The sequence below is a fragment of the Panthera onca genome, chromosome F1 (genome assembly GCF_046562875.1).
Source record: "Panthera onca isolate mPanOnc1 chromosome F1, mPanOnc1 haplotype 2, whole genome shotgun sequence".
In the NCBI taxonomy this organism is placed as follows: domain Eukaryota; kingdom Metazoa; phylum Chordata; class Mammalia; order Carnivora; family Felidae; genus Panthera; species Panthera onca.
The window spans coordinates 23,281,348-23,308,782 of NC_138355.1; the positions used below are offsets into that span (position 1 = coordinate 23,281,348).

The 27,435-nt window shown below is 35.5% G+C and overlaps 2 protein-coding genes across 6 annotated transcripts in view; one reads left to right on the forward strand and one right to left on the reverse strand.

The window, feature by feature from the left end:
- The window catches only part of RALGPS2 (Ral GEF with PH domain and SH3 binding motif 2), a 169,679-nt gene that overhangs the window by 96,566 nt on the left and 45,678 nt on the right, over positions 1-27,435 (forward strand). The gene's annotated exons all lie outside the window — the stretch shown is intronic.
- Positions 910-25,870, reverse strand: ANGPTL1 (angiopoietin like 1). Its single transcript, XM_060643633.3, has 5 exons — positions 25,349-25,870; positions 19,327-20,172; positions 6,895-7,088; positions 4,790-5,060; positions 910-3,393 (listed from the first exon to the last, which is right to left on the reverse strand). Exons 1-5 carry the CDS (start codon positions 25,356-25,358, stop codon positions 3,206-3,208), a joined length of 1,509 nt encoding a protein of 502 aa, XP_060499616.1. The 5' UTR covers positions 25,359-25,870; the 3' UTR covers positions 910-3,205.

The window sequence follows — 27,435 nt, forward strand, 5'->3', positions numbered from 1 at the left end:
GTAACTATTAACCCCACTGATAAAATTGAAAACTGAGCTTATTTTTGTTTATTTTTATTTATTTTTTTAGTGTTTGTTTATTTTGAAAGAGAGAGAGTGCACAAGCAGGAGAGGGGCAGAGAGAGAGGGAGAGAGAGAATCCCAAGCATGCCCCACAATGTCAGCACAGAGCCCAATGTAGGGCTCAAACTCATAAACTGTGAGATCATGACCTGAGCTAAAATCAAGAGTTGGATGCTTAACCTGCTGAGCTGCCCAGGTGCCCAGAAAACTGAGCTTATTTTTAGATGGCTTTTGGGAGAAGTAGGAGAGGAGGGGGGCTTGGCATTGTGAGTGGAAGCATTCTTTTCTTACTTGGTTGTCTTTTTATAGACACTAAAATAAAAGACTAAAAATCTGTGAGGGTATAATCTTTAACTTACTATTAAGTATATAAAAACTGTATCTTACTAGTATAGGTTTATAAGTAATTGTAAACATCTTCATAATTGCAGAAGTGTTTACAGACTTAATATATTATTACTCGTAGGAGTCCTAAGAAATATAACACTAGAAGAATTCGCACTCTCATATCATGACTTACAGAGTCAAGGGAGCACTGGACTAAAAATTTGGTCGTTCTGCTCTACCAAGCTTGGAGCCTGGGGATAGGTTTGTTTGTAGATACCTACTGAATTTCAAGGCAATGTCTAATATTGGCATTATTCAAAATCTCAAGTTTTAAAAGTCTACCTCAGAGATGCCAAGTTTCCTAGACATTGATGGCATCTCCCATTGAGTACAGAATGGAGTCTAAATCATTCTTAGGATAAGCTTCATTTCATTTATTAAAAATGACTGAATCCTTCTGTAAAGCATCTCCAAAGTTAGAGTTCAGTCTTATTGAAGGTCGGGCAACCATGTCTTTATTCCTAAGTGACCTGCTAAGTAGCTAGCCATTGGACCACACAAGTGACCTATCTAATCTCTCAGAAGATCCTCACTTGGCTTAAATTCTTACTATGACTGTCTTCACCTTAGTTTTTCTTTATCTTTTCTTGTGATCCCAGCTCTTAACTATCTGCCATAATAGTTTGTCATAGCTCTGTTAAGTTAGCAAATGAAGAGCTGGCTACTGTTCATATCCTCATTTTATAGATAAGAAAACGGAATATAAAAACTGCTCAAGGTAACAGAGCTAGTAAATTGGTAGAGTTGGGCCTCAGATCCAAGTAGTACTGACTTTAGTACCTATACTTAGCCACTATATAATTCTGCTTCTTATTCCCTGCTCTACAGGAGCTCCAGAACAGAGCTATCTCGTGTCTATAAAGGAGAGCAGAATGGGCCCAGTGGCCAAGGTGTTTTAGCATTGAGCCCATTTTTCTTGTTTGTATGTGGACTTTTCACATCATTCTAGTTTTAATAAAACAATATTCTCCTGTGAAAGTTCTTTAAGACTTGTCTTTGATAGGGTTTTGGATGTTTACATGAAATGCTATATAAATGGAATGCCCTTGTACAATTTTATCCAATTAAGATTTGATAGAACAACTAGATTATCCAGAAATCTTACAGCAGATTTTTTTTTATTATTCTGGGGGTGGTAGGAGGGACTTCAAACCCATTTTAAGATAACCATAGGTAAAACAAAGAAAAGCACTACTTTAATATTTTGATGTTCTCTTGAAGCCTTCTTTGACCAGCATTTTCATTTTAACATACGACAGGAAAAACACTGGTCATGTTGGTGGGCTTGAGTTGTTCAAGTGATTATCTTCAGTCGTGGTAGGATTTTCTTTTTGCTTGAGCAGAAGTCTTCAGCGATTTCTCTAAAATTTTAGTTCACAAATGAATTAGGAAGGTCAACTGTAAGCAAGAACATGTTTCTGGAAAGAAATTATTCCAGGAGGTTGGTAATAAGTTGTTAGATCCAAAGTTGAGTAAAAGACACACGCGCACACACACACACAATAAGATGGAATTAGCAAATTGGACTAGCCAAACCCCTGTGGATTCTGCCCCGAAGGTATTGAATCTCAGTATTGAGAAAATATCTAACAGTTCCTTGAAGTTGTGTTAGTCCCACCCATCAGTATGTGGTAATGCTTATAAAGTTCTCTAGGCTTTCTGACTTGAATAGCAGACAGGATCAGTAAATTTGGAAGTGGGGAGAGCAGGGGTATTAATAAGCTTGTTTATACGTAAGTTATAATTCAGATCTGTAAAACCATTGGCTCACTAAATTTTTGTGATTCCCATTCTTGTAATACCAATATTTTGCTGATAGAACAATATAAATACATTTCAGGAAATTTTGGTGTTCCAATAAATCATGTGAAGACAATATTGAAAAAATCATTTATAATTTCCGTTTTTTGTAAATTTGACTGTTTAAACATTACATACATTATTTTTTAAAATACGTATTTAAATACTATGGATCACTTAATTTGGGGGGGGGGATTGGCACAAAATATATTGGCAGGAGTTCAAGGGGCACGTCTGGTTGGCTGAGTTGGTTGAGCATCTGGCCCTTGATGTCGGCTCAGGTCGTGATCTCAGTCATGGGATGGAGCCCCATATCGGGCTCCATGCTCAGTGCTGAGCCTGCTTGGGATTTTGTCTCTCGCCCCTCCCCCGTTTGTGCATGCTTTTTCTCTCTCTCTCAAAATAAAAGCAGGAAAAGGATTTCGGTCTAACCATTTCATGTCAGAGGCACAAACTGAATTGAAATAACTTTTATTCAATGCAAAATGTATTTTCTATTGGCAAAACTAGAGTTTTCTCTAATTTCCTGTCTATATTTTTATAAATAAAACGTATTACTTGGCTGAAATTTTAAAATTATTTTTTCTATTGGAAGTTAGAGCAATCTCATAAAATTTTTAAATAAATTGTCTTGAACATGTATTCAATTTTGATTTAAAATAAAGCTAAGATTTGTTATATACTGTAGCAAATATTTACATTTTATAAAACAAACTTTGCCTATGTTTAGTCAATATAATTTTAAAAATAGGATTATGGGTACAAATAATCTTCTGCAGTATATTGAGGAAAGATGAAACTATAGTCATAAATCCCCTTTTACAGTTATGGTAAGTTCATTTAAAACTGTATCTGTAGCAATGAATTGTGCAAAACAATATACATGTAACATTTACATTTTTAGGAACTGAAAAGGGCAGAGCTCTCTGTCATTTAAGTTGGAGGCGATCTCTCTTCAGTCAATAGGCTTGATCATCATCTGAACTGCTCTCAAAGAGTACGACCCGCCTCGGTATTCAGCCCAAAATATGCCATCTTGGTATTTGCTTCTGTAATGGCCACCTCTGTACCACACTCCGTTTAGGTTAGAATGCGCACAGGCGTTGTACCACCATCCTCCTTTGTGAAAGTGGGCGCAGTTTCCTTTGAGGAAGAAAATACAGTATCAAAGTAAAAGTTTCTCCAAGCGTGGTGCTCCATAAACCATGAAAAACTTACTCTACCTTTGGAATAATTTGAGTTTTTCTTACTGATTTCAGTTACCTTTGTCTTTAGAGTTTTGTTTCTTCATTCTTTTACTGTTGCTGAAGTATCAGCTACTTGGAAGATCACTTGAATTGCCTTTTTGACCTTGCCCTTTGCTTGCTTACCATTGCTTTTTTAAATTAAATTAAATTTTAATTTAATAATTAATTAACCTTAATTGTAATTAATTGTAATTTCTGTGTAGCAGGGTAAATAAAACACAAACAGCGTTTGTTTGTGTGAGAGAAAGAGGAATAAAATGGAGAATTGGGAAGGAAAGGTATGGAGTTGCTAAAGTAGTAAGTTGGGGAAAATTGAATTCTCAAAAAAGCACAAAATAATGTAAATTAGAATAGCACTACCAGTGGCCAAATGTGTTTCTGTAAATATGGGATATACTTTGGTTATATCTTCCTTTTTCCCTCTTCTGCCATTGTAAACTTAGAGACCTATATACTGCTTGCCAAGATACAGCTGAACAGAAAAACAGATTTTGCAGGGTGATGTCTCTTTATCAGGGCCATAAAACTGGGTTAAAAAGGCAGAAGTATATGAAAACTAATGTGAACAGTTCTGTTTTCTGGATGGCCTAAATGATTCTTCCTAAACCAAATATTAACTTCTCTGAGTAAAGCTTTTTTGCTGTTGCAGTCCTACTGTTCCCCTTCACGTGAGTGCTAAGAAATGCCTTTACCAAGGCCATGTACCCAAATGGCTTGCTTCCTTTGCTCCCTTCAGGTCTTTATTCAGATGTTACCTTCTCAAAGTAACCTTACTTGACCACTCTGTATAAAATAGTACCCACCCCACCTCCTGCTGCTTATCACTCACTGTTCTCTCCATTTTATTTTTCTTAGAGTATTTGTCACCACCTGACAAATAATTTTGTCTCCTAGAGAATAAGCTCTAGAAGGGCAGGAACTTTGTTCACTGCTGTATCCTTAGCATCTGTTAACAGTGCCTGGCATGTGGTAGGTGATTAGTTAGTAGTTGTTATGAATTTTAGGCATTAGAGAATTTTATTTCCAAAGGAATGAGTGTTTTTTTCCTCACCACCCTCCCACCCCCAAGTTAAAATGACAGAACCTTATTTTTCACAGAGTTCATTCACACTTTGGGATTGCCTTATAGAAGAGATAACCAACCTTTCAGCAGCTTATATTCCCTGTGACTGACTCCAAAATTACTTTTCTGGAAAGATTTTTAGTAGTGTATACTGTAATAGCAAGGTTCTGTGTAATACATAGAAGGTAGTGATTCTACAAAGAATACACTTCAGTTTTTTCTTACTCACCTGCATACATATCTTTATCTCTGTCCAGTGTGGTGAACTGTTTACCATTATGCCACATCATAGAGTCCCCTGCATTTCCCTGGTAAGTTCCCAGACGTAGTCTAAAGAATTCACTTTCAGGTTCCAGGCGAAAGCTGCTATATTCTGCATAGACTTTTTTATCACTCCAGTCTTCTAATTCAATCAACAACTTATAATTATCTTGATTGCTAAGCATATAGATATTTTCCAGTCCAAGCCAATATTCTCCATCAATGTTTCCAAACCCTTTCTGTTAATAAACAAACAGCATGAGTACAAACATAAGTGCAGGGATAGTAAACTTTTTTATAGATAAGTTTCAAACATTTGGTAACATAAAAATATTTGCCATTTAAGCGGTAATGTGAATTTCCATTTTAATAGCTCACCTGACCTTTATAAACCCCACATAGTCATTTTGTTTTGTTTTTCTTTCTCTTAGTTTGTCCATATTTATTTATACATCTAGCTTCAAACCTTAGGTATAAGAAAAGGGCAAAACAGAATAAACATTATTCCTAGCTACTAAAAACATTAACTAGTGAACTAGCCAGATTCTTGAAAAGGATTCCTGATCTCTCTCGTACAAAGAGCCAGATTTTTTTCTAAAGGTATATATGTAACTGTCCCCTGCCATAGTCAGACAAAAAGGATATCTGACATTTTTATGATCACTCAATAAAAATGATAGTAGAGCAAATTGTCTTCTTTAGCTCTATTATAATTAAATATCAAGATAAAACAGTCATCTTCAAAGTTCCACCTTGGAAAAATTGTAGATTATTATTTTTTTTTTTTAATGTTTATTTATTTTTGAGACAGAGAGAGACAGAGCATGAACGGGGGAGGGTCAGAGAGAGGGAGACACAGAATCTGAAACAGGCTCCAGGCTCTGAGCTGTCAGCACAGAGCCCGACGCGGGGCTCGAACCCACGGACCGCGAGATCGTGACCTGAGCCGAAGTTGGCCGCTTAACCGACTGAGCCACCCAGGCGCCCCAATTGTAGATTATTTTTAAAAAATCCATGAACTGTCCTATTTCAGTAAGCATTCACCATTGCAGGTGTGCAGCACGGCGTAAGTTTCGGCAAACCTGATCTTAACACTAAGTGTATTTTCAAGGAGGTTGTGTTGGGGATTTTCTCCCTGGTTACTTGTTTGGAAATTTACACAACTTTTGACATGGATATGTTAATGTCTCATTTTTAGCTACCAGTAAAATGCCACCTAAAAGTGAGTAATCACATGTTACTTCACAGTTTTGAATGAAGTATTAACCATCTAGAAAATATAATCGCACTCATCTGCCATCCTTAAACTGAAGGGTGTATACTCTACACTCCTAGCATGATAAACATCAAAATTATTGAGAAATAATTTTGGTCCCGTATATCTGGGTGTACATTACTTCCCAACAGCGCCGTTGTCTGGTGTTAACCAATTTAAAACCTGGGGGGATGATTATCTGAGATAATTTAACCTAGAAAAAGAGTCATTTTTTTAAGTTCTATAGTTTATATTAGTGCTTACATACAACTGCTGATGGGTACAAATGTGATCGTAAACAAAAAAGCAGTTGTCTTCTTAGGAAATGGAATTAGTGGTGGTGTCTGGGTGGCTCAGTCGGTTAAGCATCCGACTCTTGATTTCAGCTCAGGTCATGATCTCACCGTCATGGGATCAAGCAAGCCCCACAGTGGACTACGCTCTGAGTGTGGAGCCTCCCTCTGTGCCTCCGCTATTTACATTCTCTCTCTCTCTCTCTCTCTCTCTCTCAAAATAAATAACATTTTTTTAAAAAGAAAAAAAAATGGAATTAGCAGTAGTCTCTGCTAAGAATTAAATACATGTATAAATGATCCAGACTGAAAGGAGACATTTTAAAGTATATCTCTAGTTTCCTTTTTACCTTTTAATTTTGACTTTAAAACTAGAGATGAGAATTCTTTTTTTTACAAAGGTAGATAGTAAAAAACATATGGATAGTTGTTTCTCAGCTGTGTCTCTTATTTATTTCCTAGAATGACTACATTGTAAGAGTTGCTTTGCTCCACCTCTCTCCCAGGTCCAAATCACTGATTTACCTTATAATTTTCCCAGTTTCTGAAGAAGTTGACAGAGCCATCTGTTCTTTTCTGAATAACAGTCCAACCCCCTGGATCCAAACTGTTCTCACACCATAACTGTATTGGTCCATTGCTGTTTTCAGGTTTAATCATATAAATCCCACTGACTGAATGTCCAGCTTCTTTTGCATGCTGACAGTCTTTGAATGGTCCTATAATTAAAATATCATTGATTACCAGGAAACTTACTAGGAATAGAGCCTTATTAAAATAGTTTTAGTCTAGGGTCTTACCTTTATTCTTTCTTTACAATACAACTTTTTATCTATTGTATACACAATACCATAGAAGTTAAAGAAACTGAATAAAGGATTACCCCAGTCCCACTATCTGGAACATTAACTTGTTCCATTTTCCAGTGTTCTTAGGAGTCTTTGTCCATATGCATACATTTTTATATTGTTGTAATTCTGACACACATAGAAAATTGAATTCTGTCTTTTAACAAAAAGACAGTTTCCTTGGGACCACAGTCTTCATTCTAGCACTTATAGTAGCTGTAATACACAATTTTTAACATTAGTATATCATTGTTTATTACTCTGTCATTGGATACTGAAGTTCCATCTGATTTTTGCTATTGTAAAGTGCACAAAGTGTCTTCTTATTGGCTTCATTTTTTTCAAATATTTACTTTAAAAATGCTGTGGGATTGATCTGCTAGATCAAGAGGGTGTGAACACTTTTATGGCTCTTCATTGTACCCAGTTCACATTTTCCAAAATTTGATTTCAGTTGAACACACTAGTCCCTTAAGGTACTTCGTGAAAACCGCCTACCATGGTCAAATAAGTTTTATTATTGCTAAGTATTATATTACCCTTTTGGAAACTCACAGTGTACATGTACATATTAAAGACTAAGAAGCCCTGAAATAAATCAGAATTTCCCAAACTTACAGAATCTGTTAACTTTTTCCCTCATTCAGTAGTCCATATGAATGCATTTCAGGAATGTTGGCAAAATGCCTTTCTAAAGAATTGTTTCAATTTATATGACTAACAGTAATTTTCTTAGTCTACACAGTGACCCTGTGATCGTTTACAGATGTCCTATAGATGAAACAGTTAACAGTTAACTAGAGATGAAACTAAAGTCCTATATCTTAGAAGGTAATAAACCTTGGACTTAAACCCGTTTCTTTCTAACCCCAGGGCCCATGTTCTGAACTGCTGGCTACATTTGCTTCCGTGTTATTTCACAGGGAGAGAAACAGATTCTCTCCCTGTTTTTTAATCCACTAGTAAGTTCTTCGTATCTTTTAAAATGACAGAACATTTTTGTGAAATACTTTGTAGTGTCTGACTCTTGAACTTGTGATTTCCACATTTTTTTCGATCTAAAGAAAGATTGCTTCTAAGTTTTACTGAACATTTCTTTAGTTGAACCATTCTCCAGTGTTTTGATCCTTTGTTGTTTTTTTTTTATAAGGATGTAAAAATATTAAGTGATTCAGAAATAAGAATTACCCCACAGATCTTTTAGAACAACAATAAAAAAGTATAGAAATTCCAGTCATCACATTTTATATTTTACTAGAAATATTTACATTTTGACATGTGCACTTTTTAGAAATTAGGTGAAAATAGAGTTTAGTCGAGTAAAGCTCATGCACTATAATGAAAGTAGGGTTGTTGAAATTTTAAGAAATGTGTTATCTATACTGTACCGGTGTATAAAGGGACCCTTTTCGGCTAACTGGGGAAGGAGTCATCTCATTAAATAAATAGTTATATGATTGCATCATTAGAAGAGGTTTTTAGAGACTGAACTCTTTCCTCTAGATTGCTCCTTGAGGATGGAGACTATTTTTGTTTTTCTTCTGGCTTTACATTATCAGTGTTTTAACTATTAGTAGGCTATTGGTCATTTTTTTAAGTAAATAAATTAACTTGCCTTCACACTTTAAATACAAGGAAATTGAAAACCACACACAAAATCAATAGATGATATATTTCTCTAGCCCACATTTTTATGTTCTGTTGATATTTCTGTTTCAGACTTTTTGAAATTATGATACAATAACCATAAACACTATACATTACTAGTAAAAAAATTTGAGAACCTGGAAAGACTTAATGCTCCCTTTCTTGGGTTACATTTATTTTAGGTATTGGATTCTTTAATTCTTTTTAAAAATTTGATTCTTTTTTTTATAGTTTTTATTTCTCTCCTGCAGTTTCTATTGCATTGATTATGAACATATCCTTTAAGCTGTAATAACTACTTTAAAAATTCTTGTCCCTTCTGTTCCTAGTTTGCTGAGAGTTTTTTTCATAATGGATTTTGGGTTTTGTCAGGAGCTTTTATTTATCTACTGAGATAATAGGGTTTTTCTTTTTTTTTGTTTGTTAGTAGGTGAATTCTGTGATTACTTTTTAATATTAAACCAACCACCTTATTGCTGGGATAGTCTTGACTTGGTCATATGTATTACTAGTTTTATGTATTGCTAGATTTCATTTGCTAAAATTGTGCTAAGAATTTCTGCTTTCGCGGGCACCCGGGTGGCTCAGTCAGTTGAATGTCCAACTCATGATTTAGACTTAGGTCATGATCTCATGGTTTGTGAGATTAAGCCCTGTGTTGGGCTCTGTGTTGACAGCGTGGAGCCTGCTTGGGACTCTCCCTCTCTCTCTGCCTCTCTCTTTCTCTCAAAATAAGTAAATTTAAAAAAAAATAAAAAGGAATTTCTGCTTTTATATTCATGAGGATATTGATTAGTCTGTGAAAGCTCATAAATAGGTTCTTAAGGTAGGGAGGACTGTGAAAAAATAATGTTTTGATCTTATTAGACTGGCCATAAATTTGATCACATTCCATTAAAATTCAGTGTGAATTGTTTTTATATTATCTACCTTATCATTTACTGAATTTAAGTTACAAAGTATTCAGAACTTTTAACACAGTGCTTTAGGGAGTAGTCATCATGAGTAACTTGTTAATTGCCTTCTTTTCTCCTTCATTGCAGACCTTGAAAAAAAAGCAGTTGCTCATGTAATAAATATGTATCTTATTTAATTAATAAATGTAATATGGCTAATCAAAGGTGAATGTACAGTCATCTCTATTGTAGAAAATAATGTATTCCTGAAACATTTCATGTTCTATAAAATCTTACACTAAAAATAACAGCACATATTAGCTGTTAACATACTTTGTATTCAGCTGTTGATACTTGTGACACAAAACATTAAAATAGCTTGGAAAAAATCCCAATGAACCAATATGACCTCTTTGTTTTACTGATATTATTCTCCTTATTTATCCATCACATATGAGCTACTAAACACTTCAGAAGCATGCATTGTAGTCAAGTCAGAGAAGGATAGAGAGGTTGTAATTCAGATAGGATGAAATCTATGGAATTTTATATGCAGGAGCAAAATTGAAGGAAAAGTGAAGTCTAATTTCCAGGTCCATTCTTAGATTATTTTGTGTAATGCATGATATTATATTCATTTGTTTACTCCTACAACTCCCCATGGGCCAAGACTATCTTTTAGTTGTGCATCCATAGTTCAAGCCCACATAGGCACTCAAATATTTGTTGAACTACATGATCCCTAGTAGCCACAGTGGTTTCCAGAATTTCCTCAGTTCTGCATTTTTTCCATATGTTTCTTTTCTGCATCTATGATAGGCTAGAAAGTTTAGGCTCAAGAGGTAAAGAAGCAACCACAGAGTGAAGTGGGAAGTGGGGGAAGTGGCAAGCAAAAAGGGAATTCCACTGCAACATGACAAATATTTGACGGAGTTATGCAGGACAGTTGGGAATACTGGCCAACAAATAGCTAACCCAGATTTGCAGGAAAGAGATCAAAGTCTACCTGTATCTAAGCTGAGTTTTGAAAATTGAGTAAGAGCTTGGGCTCGTAGTGTGGGGGTTAGGAGTCTGATCAAGGCTACCCATGAGTAACGTGAGCTGAGAACTGAAAACAGAAGAGAGCTTGAGGTTACAGAGGACTTAGAAGTTTTGTATGCCTGAAATGTAAATGGTCGAGGGTGATACTTAGAGCCCTTGAGGTAGACTGTCGAGTTGAAGTTGTCACTTCCACAATAGTCAAGGATATCTGAGGAACATTGCTCTTATCTTAAACTCTATTATAGTTAATGCACACATAAAATGGTCTTGTTGCAGTCCACATAAATATTCCCTCATTTCAGAAATTTGTTTATTCTATAAATGTCACCTTTGTATTGTTTATTTTATGAATGTCATCCTTGTAAATGTTTGCTCTGCACTCATTTGACTATAGTTTTGACAATTACATTTTATATTTAAGTATATATTCAAAAGTTTGACTTTCACTAGGTTACTTGAATTGCTCTAAAATATTTAGAAACATCAAGGCTTTGAATGTTGACAGAATATTTGTAAAATACCATTTGTTTCTTTTCTGCGACTTAAAAGGCCCTTGGATATTTAAACAAATTGGAGAGTTGTGGGTTTTCTAAATCCAGCTTTGATTTGATAAGACTTCATTTTATGCAATATTAAAATTACCTTTAACTTTAATTTTCAACCCACATTTTTGGTGATGGCCTTCATGTTTACAGTTCAGATGCCTGTTAGATTTAGTTGATCAAAAAGCTTAGGAAAATTTAGTTGAAATCCTTTTCTAGAACATGTGTCTAAAATTAGTAGTGTTTTAGCTACTTTTTTCTCCTTGGTAAAGATAGTTAATATTAGAATTTAGTATTTGTTTGTGTTTATTTTTTATAAATAAACCATTAACCTGTCTTAGCCCAGTATATATTGTTGGTCTTGGCAGAAATATTTTTTCATTATTACTTGTATATGTTATTTACTTTTCTCTAGAGTTGGATTATAAGACATTCTTCTATTAAGTGTTTTACTGCTTTCTCTTCCACAAAAGTCACTGCCTAATAGGAATTCTTAAATGACTAGAAGAAAAGTAATAGCTTTATTTTTGAGAGGTCAAATTTAACTTGAAGGTTTGCATATGATCAGAAGTAAGTTTACTAACATATGTTTCAGGAATTTGTTCAGAATGGTTCACAAAAGGTATAGACTGGAAGTACCTTTCTTTTAAAATAGGAATTTTATTAACCTTTTTCTTGCATTGAGTAATCTTGAAATAGTCTTCATCTTTCTTGACACAATTGGATTCTTCTCAAGGCAGGAAACTGGAGTTCTGTACATTGAATTTGAAGGACCAGTCTCTCTCTTCCTCAGTTTATTTGATGATTAAAGTTTGTATAGGGCTAACAAACTCCAGTTAATAGATCTGATTCATAGAAAGAAAAATATTGACCAGTCATGCCACATTATTTCCCAACACGTATTTTTCATTAAGAACCCATATTTTGAACAGAACAGTGGGTTAATTTTCTTTTTCATACTTTAAATATACCTTTACTGGGAACCATCTTTAATATACCCATTTTTTTTTTCTGTAAAGAAACTATTTAATTGCTTAAAAGGAAAAGCTTTCTTCCCTTTTTGAACTTGTTGAATTTCTCATTTATTTTCATTGTCCTAATCCTGCTCTTTGTGACAAAAGAAACAGGACAAAAAGGTAATCACTTTAGAGCTTCAAATAATTGGTCATCAAGTAAAATCTTTTGAGAGGTAAACTTTTTAATTGGGTTGTGAGCTAAGTATAAGACAAATACATTCTATAGCATTTCCAAATGGGAAGTTTGGGGCAAATACTTTCTAAAGCAATAATAGATTCTGTCTTCTAAAAATATTAATTACTATGTTTATTAACCTGTAAGTTTAAAATAAAAGTTAGTGGGGCACCGGGTGGCTCAGTTGATTAAGCATCTGACTCTTGATTTCGGCTCAGGTCATGATCTCACAGTTCCTGAGATCAAGCCCCATGTCAGGCTCTGCACTAATTAATAGTGCAAAGCCTGCTTGGAATTCCCTCTCCCTCTCTCTCTCTGCCCCTCCCCTGCTCACATGTGTGCTTTCTCTCTCCCTTTCTTTTTCTCTCTCCTCTCTCAAAATAAATAAAAAGCATTTTTTTTAAATCTTAAAAAAAAATAGGGGCTCCTGGGTGGTTCAGTTAGTTGAGCGTCCAACCTCAGCTCAGGTCATGATCTCGCACTGTGTGAGTTTGAGCCCCATGTCGGGCTCTGTGCTGACAGCTTAGAGCCTGGAGCCTGCTTCAGATTCTGTGTCTCCTCCCCTCTGCCCCTCCCCCGCTTGTGATTGGTCTCTCTCTATCAAACATAAACAAATGTAAAAAGAAAAAAAAATTTTTTTTTGAATCTTAAAAAATAAAATGGAATTAAAAAATAAAATGCATTTAGCAATCTGAGCTTTTATTTTTGAAATTACTAAAGAATTATAAGTTGTTTCTCATAACTGGTAAAAAAGAATCCTATTCCAATAGCCCCTTTGTCTAAACAGGTTTCTTTAGTTTTTTTTTTTTCAAAGTGTTAATCTAAGTATTCCACTGAAAGCAATTGCATCTTTAAAATAACACCAATAAGAAGCATTATAAGTAATTAAAAGTTTTATCCACTAAAAAGCGTATTGTTAGTTTCTAATGACTGCTTTTTATGTTTAACTTTTTAAGCTTACCTTTTATGTTCCCATACATGGCAAAGCAAGGCACATGTAGGGGAGGGTGCAGATAAATGGAGTAATTAATGATGGTCAGACCATACATACACCAAGTGTTTTCATATGCATCACCTCACAAATTACCATAACAATCTTTCTTACAAAAGAGGCAACAAAAAAGCCTTGCCAGAATCCCAAGTTTCCTGATAGCTATGCTCTAATACTCTGTGAAGGAACTTTCTCAAATCCATTTGCTTACAAGGAATAAACTATTTTTATAAATACACCATTTGTAAAAGAGCAATGTTTTCTTTTGTAAAAGACTAACCCAAAATGTCGTCCGTGAATAACATTAACGGTTAAGAATTTTATTGATAGCAGTTTGCCAGGTGTGCAGTTATATTCCCAAACATTTTGCTTTAACGGTAGAGGGAAGGTAATGTTTCTGGAGATAATTAATTTTAATCTAACAGAGTTATTGCATTATTTGCGTTGATTTCATAGTAAGTTTGTTCTTTGGAGGTACATTTTTCTTATAACCTAAAATATAAAATTGTCATTAAAACACCTTTTTAGAAGAATGGTGGTAAGATACACATAACGAAGTTTACCAACTCATCATTTTAAATGTACGGTTCATACCTTCTCTTTATTGTGCAGCCAGTCTCCAGAACTCTTTTCATCTGGCAGAACTGAAACCCTTTATCCATCAAACAGACTTTCCTATTCTTCCAGCCACCATTCTGCTTTCTGTCTCTGCACATTTGACTACTGTAGGCACCTCATATTAGTGCAGTCATACAGTATTTGACTTTTTGTGACTGGCTGAAACAAGTTTAATGCATATGCATTATACATTTAGAGACTTTAGAATTCTAGACTATGTACCTACATGTAGTGCACAGTTATTAAGAACATCTTGTTGCCAGAAGTATATGTAAGTACAGAAGAACCATCCATCTTTGCCCTTTTTGTCCAAGTACCGAAAAAGCTCAAACATATTTTCCAGTCTGATAAGAATACTGTGAACAAAGATTTTAGTACATTATATATAAAGAAAATAGCAAGTCTGTTTATTGTTGCTCAGAGTAATTTATATTTTATAGGAATCATAGAATATTAGAACTAGAAAGGGATGTTAAAATTGTCAGGTCCAACAAGCACTCTCATTGTACAAGTGAGAGAACAGGACAGTCAGGCAAAGTGACTTACCCAAGGTCAATAACAAAGATAACAGGTTTTCTTAACTCTGTGCGCTTTCCCTTATATGTTCATTAGTGTTCTAATGAACATTCTTACGGTGTAGCTAATTATTCCTTGGATATCAAAGACCAACATTTATAGAATGAAATAAGTAAAAAGTTAATGTTTACTTATAATAACAAATAGTGAATAGCAGAAAAAATTATGTGTGCCCTTAATTTTACATTAGGGATTAGTTTATTAAGGATATAAACACCATTGTTTTATTTAAGCAGAGGTCTTTTAAATGGGACTTTTGATATGCTAAATGCCTAACATGGGATTTAATTCTGAAATAAAAGATTTTTCTTACACTACAGCTCAGTGTATAATAAAATCTAGAAGTGATACAGCTCATTTTGTGTAAGCATTTTTTAATGTATCAGTGTATGAATATATGAATAATAATTTCTTCTAGAACTGATACCATCCAGTTAAGATTCAGCACTCACAGAAAATACTCCATGGTGTTCATCTCCGTACCTACATGGCTATACCTTCCATCAGTTAAAAAAAAATTCTACACACTTCAGTTATATTTATTTATATGTGATAATGTATAAACTATTATGCTGATAAATTGCGAACATTAAAAGCTTACCTAAAACATACACTTTTTAAAAGAATATCAAAAATAAATACGTATTTTTTTCTTTCTATACCCAGTGGATCATTTTGTACACATCTTTGCTTTGGAAATCACAGGGTTTGGGGATATTAGTAATGATCGTCATTTACCTAACATAGTGGTGTTCTAGCCTGTTGTTACTGAGTGTTAAAACAATATAAACTGAATGAATCCTGATATCTATACTCTTAACACGCTGTTAATACAGCGTTAGTTAATACATTGTTAGTGCAATGTATCAAAAGTACTTTCATGAAGGTCTTTGGAATGAAAACTTTAAGAAGCTCTGTAAAAATGTAGTAACAAGTTAGCCAACATTTATTTAGCATCTGCAAGTGAGAGACAATATCCATCTACTAGGAAGGAGCTTATATTATAGTTAGAAGACATTTTTATTTAGATGTGTATATAAGTACTATATGTACCTGTAAAGATAACTGATAATTCAAGAGGGAGTATAAGGAATGTTGTATATACTTTATGTCACAGAGAAAAGAAACATTTGTGGAAAGAAGCAATCACTTTAAGCCTGAGGAAGTCAGCAAGGACTTTAAGGAGGAGTTGCTATTTTATTTTATTTTATTTTATTTTATTTTATTTTATTTTATTTTTATTTTATTTTATTTTATTTTATTTTAGTCTGAGCCTTATAATTTGATAGGCAGAAAGCATGGAAAATATTTCAAAGACAATGAGTTGATTCATTTTATTGAAACAGATGGTTTTTATGAAGGAACTTAATAGAAGGAAAGCTAAAGAAGTAAGATTGTTTTGAGGAGGAAATTGTTCTTACCCAGGCTAAGCAAAATGCACATTTTCTGTGTGTCATATGGAACTGCTGAGCAGAAGTGTGATGTGATCAAAGTGGTAGTTTCAGAAGATCTGTTGGCAATATAGAATATATTTTGATGGAGAGAGAAAATGGAGTTAGGCTAATTGACAAGCTATTACACCATTTCTAGTAAGAGTTAACATTTTGACTGCCAGGCACTGTTCTAAGTACTCCTCAAATGTTAAATTCTATGAGGTAAGTACATTTATTATCCCCCATTTTACAGATGAGGAAACCGAGGCACAGAGCAGTTTCACCCCACCTTCACCCCACACCCTGAGGTTACACAGCTGATAACCCAGAAGCCTATCCTCTAGCTGCTGCCATAGATAATTGGGGGCTAAGTTAGAGTTCTGGCTCTGAATAGAAATGAGGGACAAGTCCACGAACGATGGAAAAGCAGCAGGGGAGAACTGAGCTGACTCGGTATGTGGGGCAGGAGGCAAGTGTCAGAGATGGGCCAAACAAATTCAGAAATAGGGAGTGATGGAAATCAAAACAGAGAAATCAAAATCAAATGACCCACCAATCTTACTAATGGGAATTTATCCTAAGGATATAATCATAGAGAAAGAAAAAGAACAAAGTTATTTTTTAAAGCTGCAAGAATACTGATTACCATGTTTAACAGGAAGGACACATAAGAAAGACTTGAAGGCTATTACCAAAGTGTTGGTTAACTTTTGTTTATTTCTATTTGCTTTTTGTTTGTAATGTTTGTTTATTTTTTGGAGAGAGCACAAGCGGGGAAGGGGCAGAGAGAGCAGGGGACAGAGGATCCAAAGTAGGTTCTGTGCTGTCAGCAGAGAGCCCAATGAGGGACTTGAAATCTGAGCCAAAGTCGGATGCATAACTGACTGAGCCACCCAGGCACCCCTGTTTATTTCTATTGGCTATTTAGCGAAACTTTCTTAAAAGCTTGTTAGTATTTTCTAGATTTTCTTCAATAAATATGTATTACTTCTGTAATAAGTTACTTATTTTAAAAGGAAAATGCTAGCTTGGGGAAAAGATTATTTTAAGCTTTAGTCATTCATTCACTCATTCATTTATTCCTCAAATATCTATCATAGTGCTTAAAATATGCTGAGCACAATGTGCCAAGACTTGATCCTACCTAGATGTTCGATTTCTTACTGTTGAATACTGAGAGTTCTCTCTTTTTTTAATGTTTGTTTATATTTTTAGAGAGACAGTGAGAGTGGGGGAGGGGCAGAGAGAGAGAGACAGACACACAGAATCTGAAGCAGGTTCCAGGCTCTGAGCTGTCAGCACAGAGCCAGACACGGGGCTCGAACTCATGAACCATGAGATCATGACCTGAGCCAAAGTCGGATGCTTAACCCACTGAGCCACCCAGGCGCTCTTTTTTTTTTTTTTTTTTTTTTTAAGTAGGCTTCATACACTGCATGGAGCCCAACACAGGGCTCTAACTCACCCCCCTGAGATCGAGAGTCAGTGGCTTAACCAGCTGAGCCAGCCAGGCATCCCCCAGCTAGGTGTTTGAGACAGTAAAATGAAAAGACAGTTCACTTTCTTCCAGAAGCATTCAGTCTACCAGGAGACCAACATGCAAACAACTCTAGTGTAATGTGATAACAGAAAACATGTTCAAGGCAAAGTCAGCAGTTTGGGGAAAGAGCCATTTAGATGTTTGTTGGAATCTGGGAACGTGTAATATTTAAGGTATTCTTTTACTTAAGCCTTAAAATCTGCCAGGTCAAGAGAGAAACTGGGAGAAGGCATTTCAGGAGAGGAAGCAGCACCATGTGAGGTGATGGTAGAACATCCAGATGCAAAATACTGAGCATTGGTTAGATTTTGGAGGGAGAGCCCCAGGCAGGAGTCGTCTGAGCAGTGGTGGTACTTGGCGGCCTTGAAGGTGTGTGAAACCTGCAAAACAGAGTATCTTGAGGAAAACTTTTTTAAATATAGAGAAGGAAGGAGATGCAAATGAAGAATTTAGAGAAGTAGGAAGAGTCAGAATATTCTGAAGTGGAGCCCCAAGAAAGCACTGGGGTCCACTGCTGCAGAGACATACTTTATGCCATACGCGTTCCAGTCTTTGTTCTCTGTGTTGTTGTTTAAAATCACTCCATAGTCTACGTACATTTTTATGTACTGCCTTTTCAGTAAGTGAATGAACTATTTATTTAATCTTTTTACTTTGGGGCATTTGGACTTTTCTTTCCACTGTAAGGAAACAAATCAACTTCTAAAGAATTCAAGAGAATGCCTTATGGCAAAATGGTTGCAGGGGTAAAATAAATGTAAAATATTCAGAAAATTAACAGTGAGCTTACTAAACTGAAACAAAGATGAATTATTTATCTTTGTATTCTGGCCACTTAGATCGGTGACCAATACTGAAGGGAAAGAGGAAGGGAGGGAAGAGGAATGGAAGAAGGAACAAAATTAAGAAATAGAGGTAGGGATAGTGGGATCAATTTTAGGTTTTGTTTTGTTTTGTTTTGTTTAACCATAGTGAAAATGTAATTATACGTATGTGGGTATAAGATACAAATTGTAGTTTGTTTAGCCCTGGAAAATAGAAGGGATACCTTTTCCTCTTAACACTGAGGGCAAGAAGGCATAGGTGTTATGTAGATGTTTCCAAAATAGGGAAAAAACAAGGAACCTAGGGCCTGAGTAGACTTCATCTCAGTGCAGGAGTAGATGACACATTTCTGAGAGCAGAGGTAAGGAGGAGGTGTAATTAGAGGCTTAAGGAGAGTGAAAGCAAACTTTTAAATGTTCCTTTTGGAGAGGAGGAAAATGGGGAGAGCAGCAAGAGGTAAACAGAAGGATTGCTGAGCAGCTAGATGATCTAGCTGGAGGCCGATGGGGGGTTGTAGAGGTTAGAAGTGGATTATGGACTCATTCCTGTCTTAATGCTGGTAACTTAGATTGTGAGAATTTGGATGGAAGACAATACTTTTCTCACAGAATACTCTGTTTTTAGAAACTCTTAGACTCAGACCTGAGAGATGTATTTAAGTTCAACTCTTGATTAATAGAAAACAAAAATGTTCGTGTATAATTACGTCACCAAAACTAAGAGTAAGCCATTTATTGTGTGCATTGTTTTATAAACCATAAAACATATTAACCTCATGCTTCCATTTTTAACAGTAAGAGGTAACTCACCTTCATTGATGAACGTTACTGGTGGTATCTTGAGAGGACTTTTGGTGGAAGAAGTCCCCAGATCGGGTGGTGGCATTAAATCCCTGGGATAACCTGGATCCCTCTGTATCTCATTACCCCCCAGCAGTCCAGGAGTATACGGATGACTGTTAGGAATATGTTGTGGCACCACCTGGACAAGAGGAGGAGACACATGGGGGTCTTGTCGGGAAAATATCTTCAAGCACTGTTCTTCCAGCAAAGTGATCATCACAGACTGGTTATTGACGAGATCAGTCAAGGAAGCATATTTCACCTCTAGTTCCCTGTACCTTGTTGCCATCTTCAACATTTCTGTAGTGACATTGAGGATTTTATTTTCCAACTGGGAAAGTTCAAGTGAATTATCCCTCTTACGGATAATCTCGTGTAATAGCTGCATATAGAGTTGAGTAACACGGGAGTTCATGTTCCGGCTTTCTTTTCTCAGCAGCTTTACCTCGTTTACAATGTTTCCATCTACATCCACCACCAGCTGCAGGACATCTATCTCCCGCTTCTGCCTGGAGAGCACATCCTTCAGGTTTTCAAGGTCCATCCTGGTGATCATGTCTTTAATAGTACTTGCATCTTGCCCTTTGGTATTGACACAAATTGGCCCTGTAATTTTTTGTTCAGGCACCAGGAATGTGTATGAACATTTCTTTGCTTCCTCTTTACCATCTGTGGCACGAGGGTATCTCCTCTGGGTTATTTTTTTTATTTTGAACTGTCCTCCTCTGCAATGTCCAATGCCCATTAGTAGGAAGAATAACACACTTAGGGTCCAAATAAAAGCCTTCATTTTGAAATGAGGTTGTATGAAGTCTTTGTAAAAAAACAAACCAGTGAAGGAAAAAAAAAGTAAAAAGAATGAATATTAACCTACTTTTAAAGTCAGTAACGAAAAAAAAAATGGAAAAAACCGAGTATCTATTGGTGTTATTAATTGGGCCAGAATTAATTTTATTAATTTGTTAAATCCAACACCACGATGCCTTTGCATTTGTTTAGGTTTCAGAGAATAACTTTCCCAACTATCACCTCACTGTAATACTTTTTCTTCCCCAGCTCAGTGCACACATTTTGGTGAGTGCCCACTGTTTGCAATGGCATACTATTAGTGTTCTTGGGTGCTTTGAGACCCTAATAAGACACTTTTCTTACCCTTGAAAAGCTTACTCTACTGTCTTAAGACTCTGAAAATGATACACAATGTGTATAAGGCATTAATTAAAACATTCTTCCCTAACTAGTATTAAAGCTAATAGCAAGTGACTTTACTAGTCATTATTTTATATGTATATTCGGTTTTAGTTAAATTGGCCCTCTCTAATAAATATCTTTTTTATCTATCAAGGAAACATTTTGAGGCAAATCTCAAACCAGAAAGTTTTGGCATCATATTTTAGTTTTCGTAGCATGTCCTTTTAGGATTCGAGACAAGTTGAAGAATGAGGGAATGTTTACAGTCATTATTGTAGGCGATTATGTTTTCTAAACCATAATCATATATATGTTCTAAGTTTACGTATGATTTAGCAGGTTCATTCTTCTAACAGGTTCTACTGAACTGTATTTTAGTAAAATTTCAATAATTTTCTTTAACCATTACCAAGGAAAGAAACTCTATATTTGAATATGATTGTTAGAGTTGGAAAGTGCCTTAGAGACCATCTCATTCAAGAACGTCTTTGCACCTGGGACGCCTGGGTGGCTCAGTCGGTTGAGTGTCCGGCTTCGGCTCAGGGCATGGTCTCGCAGTCCGTGAGTTCAAGCCCCCCATCAGGCTCTGTGCTGGCAGCTCAGAGCCTGGAGCCTGCCTCTCTCTCTCTGCCCTTCCCCCGCTCACATGTGCTCTCCCTCTTTCTCTCAAAAATAAATAAACGTTAAAGAATAAAAAAGAACCTCTTTGCACCCATGTGCATGTTGAAGGCCCAGACCACACAAAAAGATAGTAGTAGAACCCAGTCAAGAATTCAGGTTCCCCGGCTCCTCAGTCAGTGTTTATAGCAGTGGCACGTATTGCTGACATGTGTGCTTGAAATGTTTCAATTTTGCTGTGACAGAGAAATTCTTGTCCCTTATAATGCAATTTCTGTAGAAACACTAGAGGAAACATTAGAACTCACTCTACGAACCAAAGCTGCTTCTTTCTCACGAGTTCCCTCCCTAAGGAGTGGTAGCAGTAGAACGGGTAGGACGTGCCACTCTGTCGGGTGCGTCAGCAGGCTGAGCGGCACATGGCCCACCTTCCCACTGTCACAAGCTCGATTCCTGCTTGCTGGTTTTGAAGGACACCAGTGGATACACTAAGAACTCTAGTGTACCACTTCCCACCCTACTTCTTGTGTTTTGATTTGAGAAGTCAGGTCCCAAGTTGTTTATGCCTACGATTAATAATAGTAATGCAGTAATAACAGTCATTCATACTTACGGGGCGCTTGGCATTATTTTAAGCCCCTTTACATGCATTAAGTCCATTACTTGTAACTACAATCCTCTGAGGTAGACTGTCACAGTCCTCATTCTCAGCGAAAGACTAGCATCTGGAAATTAAGTACCTCACCCAGAGTCACACAGCTTCTGAGAGATGGCACCAGAGTTTGAACGTAGACAGAGACTCCACAGAGTTCATTGCAACATATTCTATTCTATTTTCTATCCCCAATACCGTAACAGTCCTTCACATTTATGTAGTGCTTAATACATGTTAACAATATGTTTGCATTCACAACAACACTGTGAAATAAATGTATACCATTTTACACAGAGATAAAGTACCAGAGAAGCCAACATTGGCATTCAAATGCGATTCTGATCTTCTGCTCCTAACTTTGCTAGACCTGTGTTTTTTATCCTAGTCGTGGTGTAACTACAGAGGAGCCTTAACTTTGTGTCTCTCGTTTTGCAGTCTTCTCCTGGTGTGTATCTCTTTACATTGACCCATTGCTTATTTATGAAAAGGTATCTGGGAATCATTTTTGTTAGGCTCTGTTTCCATCATTTTTCTATCCCAAACTTTTCTGCTGTCATTCCTTTGCCTCTGTATGTATTGTATCAGTTGATATCTATCTAACTTTTAAGTATGAACCCTCCCCCAAAATAAAGGTTATTATTAAAATCAGTGAAATAAGGACTCTTTGACTTGCAGTTATGAAGATGACCACTACTTTTTAAAACCATGTCTCCTTTGGTGTTTTGAAGGTGGAGTGAGAATGAAAATAAGCAAAGGGTGGAGTGTGGACTATTTTTCTGTTACCAACATAAGATAGGAGGAGTGAGCATAATAGTATTCCTTATTTATATCAGAGGCCTTCTCTTGCTAAGTGATCATCAAAAGCACACTTGGATGAATACTTTTAGTTTTTTGTTTTTATATTTTGCCTCAGACATGAGTAGAAAATTTAGACCTTAAACATCATCTGTCTATTTTATAAGAAAGGGACTGCTATTGTACTAGAGTTACTTATGCCAAAAACCAATAAAAGATTTCTTGCTATATTTGCAGATTCGTGGAATTTAGATGTGGTTTATTTTAAAAACTGAGGACAGTAAAGTAGAAGCCGTCAGCCTCCTGGTTCAAATGTATAGTATTTCTCCTGCATAGTTAACTTAGCTAGTCCTCAACTTCACTCATTTCACTTTAATAATAGAATGGAAACTCTTAGATCATAAAATTATTTAAGTAATCTATGACATAAGCTACCAAAACAAGGGAAATTCAGAACCTATCATGAAACTTCCAAACAAGTAGAATTTCATAAACGGTATTCTGATTTGAACAGCTTGTGTTTCCTACCAGACACAGATTTGTATAGAACAACTAAGAACATATAATCCAAGACTGTTATTGTGACTTTACATCAGTGTTGTCATGAAAGAACAAAAACGTGAAAAGTTAAAATAGCAGTATGTTCTGCCTTAGCTCTTTGTGGGCTCCTGTACGATTAAGTCGTAAGATAAATCCTTGTGCACCATGAGAGAATCTGACCTAAGTAAGTATTTAAAGGAGGCAATTAAAGGTTTCTTTTAAGCAAATACAATTCCCTTACCCTTATTATAAAAGTAATGACTCAGTTGTCACATAAAGAAGAATAAGGAGCCACATTTCTTAAGTAAGTAGACTAGCTACGTCATGAGTAAAGAACTGGTTTTAAAAATACATTTACTACTACATTTTCTGAAAACTTCAGTATTTCCCCACCACGTTCAGTTTTAAAAGTGAAAGATCTATAAATCTGTCTTACCTCATAAAACCTTTCTGTATATGTTAAAATTTTCCTAGGTCCCAAGAGAATGTTATAAATTAGTTACAGTATACTTAAGTTTAAATCTGTGCCTTTGCTTGGTTGTTTTTAGGAAAAAAAGAAAAAAAGTCTTCCATGCCTTGGGTTAATTTTATTAGTACTGTTTCTCTTCATAGTTGCTACATTTGCCAGCTAGTAGAGAGAAGAAATAAAAATCAGGATTTACTTCCTTTCAGATGGTAAATGCATAGAGGCATTTAACTGGTTATCTCACGCACCGAAAATAGCATGAGGCAATGAACCTAAATTTATGAAGCACTGAAGATACCTTAGGTACTTGTAGATTGTGAATTATATTCTGGGAAAAGACTTGAGAACAATCTCATCCCCTGGAGACATCTAAGAAAGGGATAGTTATCTGTGTGTTTGGGGTTTCAGATTAAATGCTTGCCTAAGGACTCAGTAAGAAATGAGGTTGAATGAGGTCCTGCACTTTTCATAGCAAAAAAAAATAACAACAACAGAAAGAGAGATGAGAGTATTTCAGATGCAGTATTGCTTGGACATTTTATCAGTTTCTTGTAAAATATGTTTAACAGAGATCCTCCCAGGATTTAGAGTTTGAATCTTTAAGGAAAAGACATGTAAGTAAAGTTGAAGAAATCTTAGCTTTACAATTATTTGCTTGTTGAAGATTCTTACCATTTAATGCCTTTCGTTTTTTAAAAGAACAGAAAATCCCCAAATCATAAAAAACTTAAGTGTCTTTGATGCTAAAGCTAACTGTTGGTAACTAGTAATTTTATTTTTAACAGTTCTTTCTCATAATACAATTAAACAAAGCCCTCAGGTAGAATATTGAAAGAAACCTCATATGTATGGTTACCAAAATTCTGTCTGTCTAAAAGTATTATATATTTTTGGTCTTTTAATCATGTATTTAAGTAATTGGTTCTTCTGGGTTCTTATTTTCTACTGTTACTGCTGACTGCTTAATACTTCTGTCACATTTTATTTTTTTCCTTAATCCTAATCTATAAAGTTTTAGTTTTTTTGTGTGTGTCAATAACTTTGCTTTTTTAAGTAATTCTAGTTATAGCAGTTTTAATGTGTGTGACCCAAGTTAAATTCCTGTTACATGTAAACCTGGAAAGTTAGTTACAATTTTGAGTTTTTGCAAGAAATACCATAGACTTACCTTTAATCTTTACAAAATTTCTGCTTCATATTGGGTTATGCTATAACTGGGGAATTGTTCTAAAGCCTTTAAGTTAATTTTATATGTTCTTAGCTGTGTTTTGTAGCTATACTTTAAGATCTCTAACAGTATGCATAAACTTACACACTATAACTGCAGGAAGAGAGACTCATGTTTACAGCTGTTTTCTTTTGTTTGTATCCCTTTGTTTTTACTCACTGTGTTATCAGCCTTATACATTTAATCTGTTACTTGTTAAAATTTCTTTCTAGTGTCACTAAAGCACTTGTTCTCTGAAACCAAGCACGTATCTACCGATGTGTAAGCATATACACCAAATGTTATTAAAGTGAACCTCATATAATGCATCGATCACCACAGAGTATGTACATAAGGACCAGTTTTTACATAAAGGTGCAAAAGAAAACCTTTTTCAGCTAAGATAAATTGTAGTGTATTTATAAATTCTTTGTTTAATAAAATATTTTGAAATTTCTACAAATATAAAATTTTGACATACAGAATTTTTAAATAAAAACAAGAAATGTTAAAATACCTTTATGCATCTGTTGATAAAGCAGACCCAGAAACTTGCTGCTCTTATTCTCGCTTTTAAAAATCAGTGCAGAAGTTTGTTCATCTGTGACTTTAATGGCAATTGCATTTTTGTTTTGGACCGTTGAATCCAAGCTGTAATAACGAACTTCTTTTTCTTCTTACAACACTCATCAATTGAATTTGACAAGCCACCTATGTAATTTTAAGTAGTATAGTGGAAGTTCTGGTCTGTGGGCTGTCGTTAATCCGGCAGAGAAAGCATTGTGGCTTTGCTCTGTCTGCCACATGGAGAAATGCAGTAACCAGCTGCAGCTGACCCAGATTGTATATACAGTACCCTTGAATAGTGATTCCCTCTCTTTCTCAGTAAACTCAAGTTCAGCCCACATATTACGTCACCAAAAAATTGCTGGAGACTAGGGGGGGAAAGTCTCCTCCTTAGGATTTCCTCTCTGTAGCCTTAAATAGGGGTGGGGGTAGTGGGATCAGCAGGAGGTTGAATAGCTCCGAACAAGGAGAGACTGTGTGCAGGTTGAAGGAAGGGCACCATCTGGAAACAAACTATCATAGTTCAGCGGGCAATTATAAAACAAACATTTTAGTCTGCTGGCCAGAGATCTTTTAACTCGAATACTGAAAAAATAGTACTCAGCTTCTCAGAAATAGTAGCAGGCTGATAAGTTTGTTTTTTGTTACAAAGAACGAGCATTAGACCTTGTCAGGAGGCAGCCACCTAAATAATGTAATGCTCTCTATAACCTAGCAGGATTTTTAAACATTTTACTAAGTTGTCATTTCAGAAGGTTTTAAACTTAGAAGAAACTTGATGTTGTTTTGATGTATCTCACTGTGTAATGTCACTTAAGATAAAACTGCTCATACACATAATTACTAAAAATAAGTGGAAATCTATATATAAAATTAAGAAATTGAATACTTTTAAAGATTCTGATTTTCTATAATGTCATATCCTCCTATTCTAACAACATGACCCTTCTTGTCTGAATAAGGTTATTCTTAGTAGTTGATGTTTTGAGATTTAAAAGCAAACATAACCCTGGCCAGAGTGAGGGAAAAAAGAGAGTTCTGACTCCCCACAGGCTATGTGAATTTAGACAAGTCGAGAGAGAGAATTAGTAACTGTTCAGTACTCACTGTGCTATTATATTTCATTAAACCAAGAAATGTTAAGTAACTCAATAGCTAATGAAACAAAAATTTAGGCATCTTAACTGATTTGGCTTAGTACTTCACTATTAAGTAGTAGAACTGGGATTTGAATCTAATTCCAAAGCATTATGCCACACTGTCTCTCCTTGGATTCTGTAATTGCTGATTGCTGCTTCTAGATAAAATTTGGGGGGCTTCTAGTTTCCATATTACCATGTGCTTTTCCTTCCGTGTTGCCTTAGCTTGAGCTATTTTTTCTTTCCTGATAGATTCTACCATCATCTCTTTGTCAATCCACACTCTTTAAGTCAGCCTAGTTTCAAAATAAATAAAGTCATCCTAGTTTCTACCTCTTTCACAGAATTGTTTCTTTAAATTCCGTCATGTACCTATGTCTGTCGGGGGTTGCAAACTCAAGGGTCTACAAAGACATGCTCACAAGAATGAAGCAAGTCATGTAAGTAAATGAAGTAAACCAAAAGTCAGATAACAAAGGAAAATGAGGGCTAGGACAAACTGGCATCCTTAAGGTTAATACAGTGGGATCTGCACCCTTCCCAGCTGTACCTCATTGTTGCCACATCTCCCCATTTTTAGGAATAGATGGACTCCCAGCTTCTAACCTCTGGTTTATGTTACATAATACATTACTTGATCATTTAGCGATCCTGTTATATTCACTAATAGCTTAATCTGGGGAAAATATCAGACAGTAAATTTCTCTTGAGCCTTTTTACTTGAGTCGTTTTGAACTTTCTAACTTTAACATTAAGTAATATCACTAACCAAAGTAAGAAATGGGGTTGTCAGGTGTGGCCGGACAAATAATAATTAATTCGGCATGTTTAAATTGAAAATGAAAGTTAGGAGTTCAGTTCTAAAGAGAGACTTGGAAAGTCATCAGCAAAAGGTGAT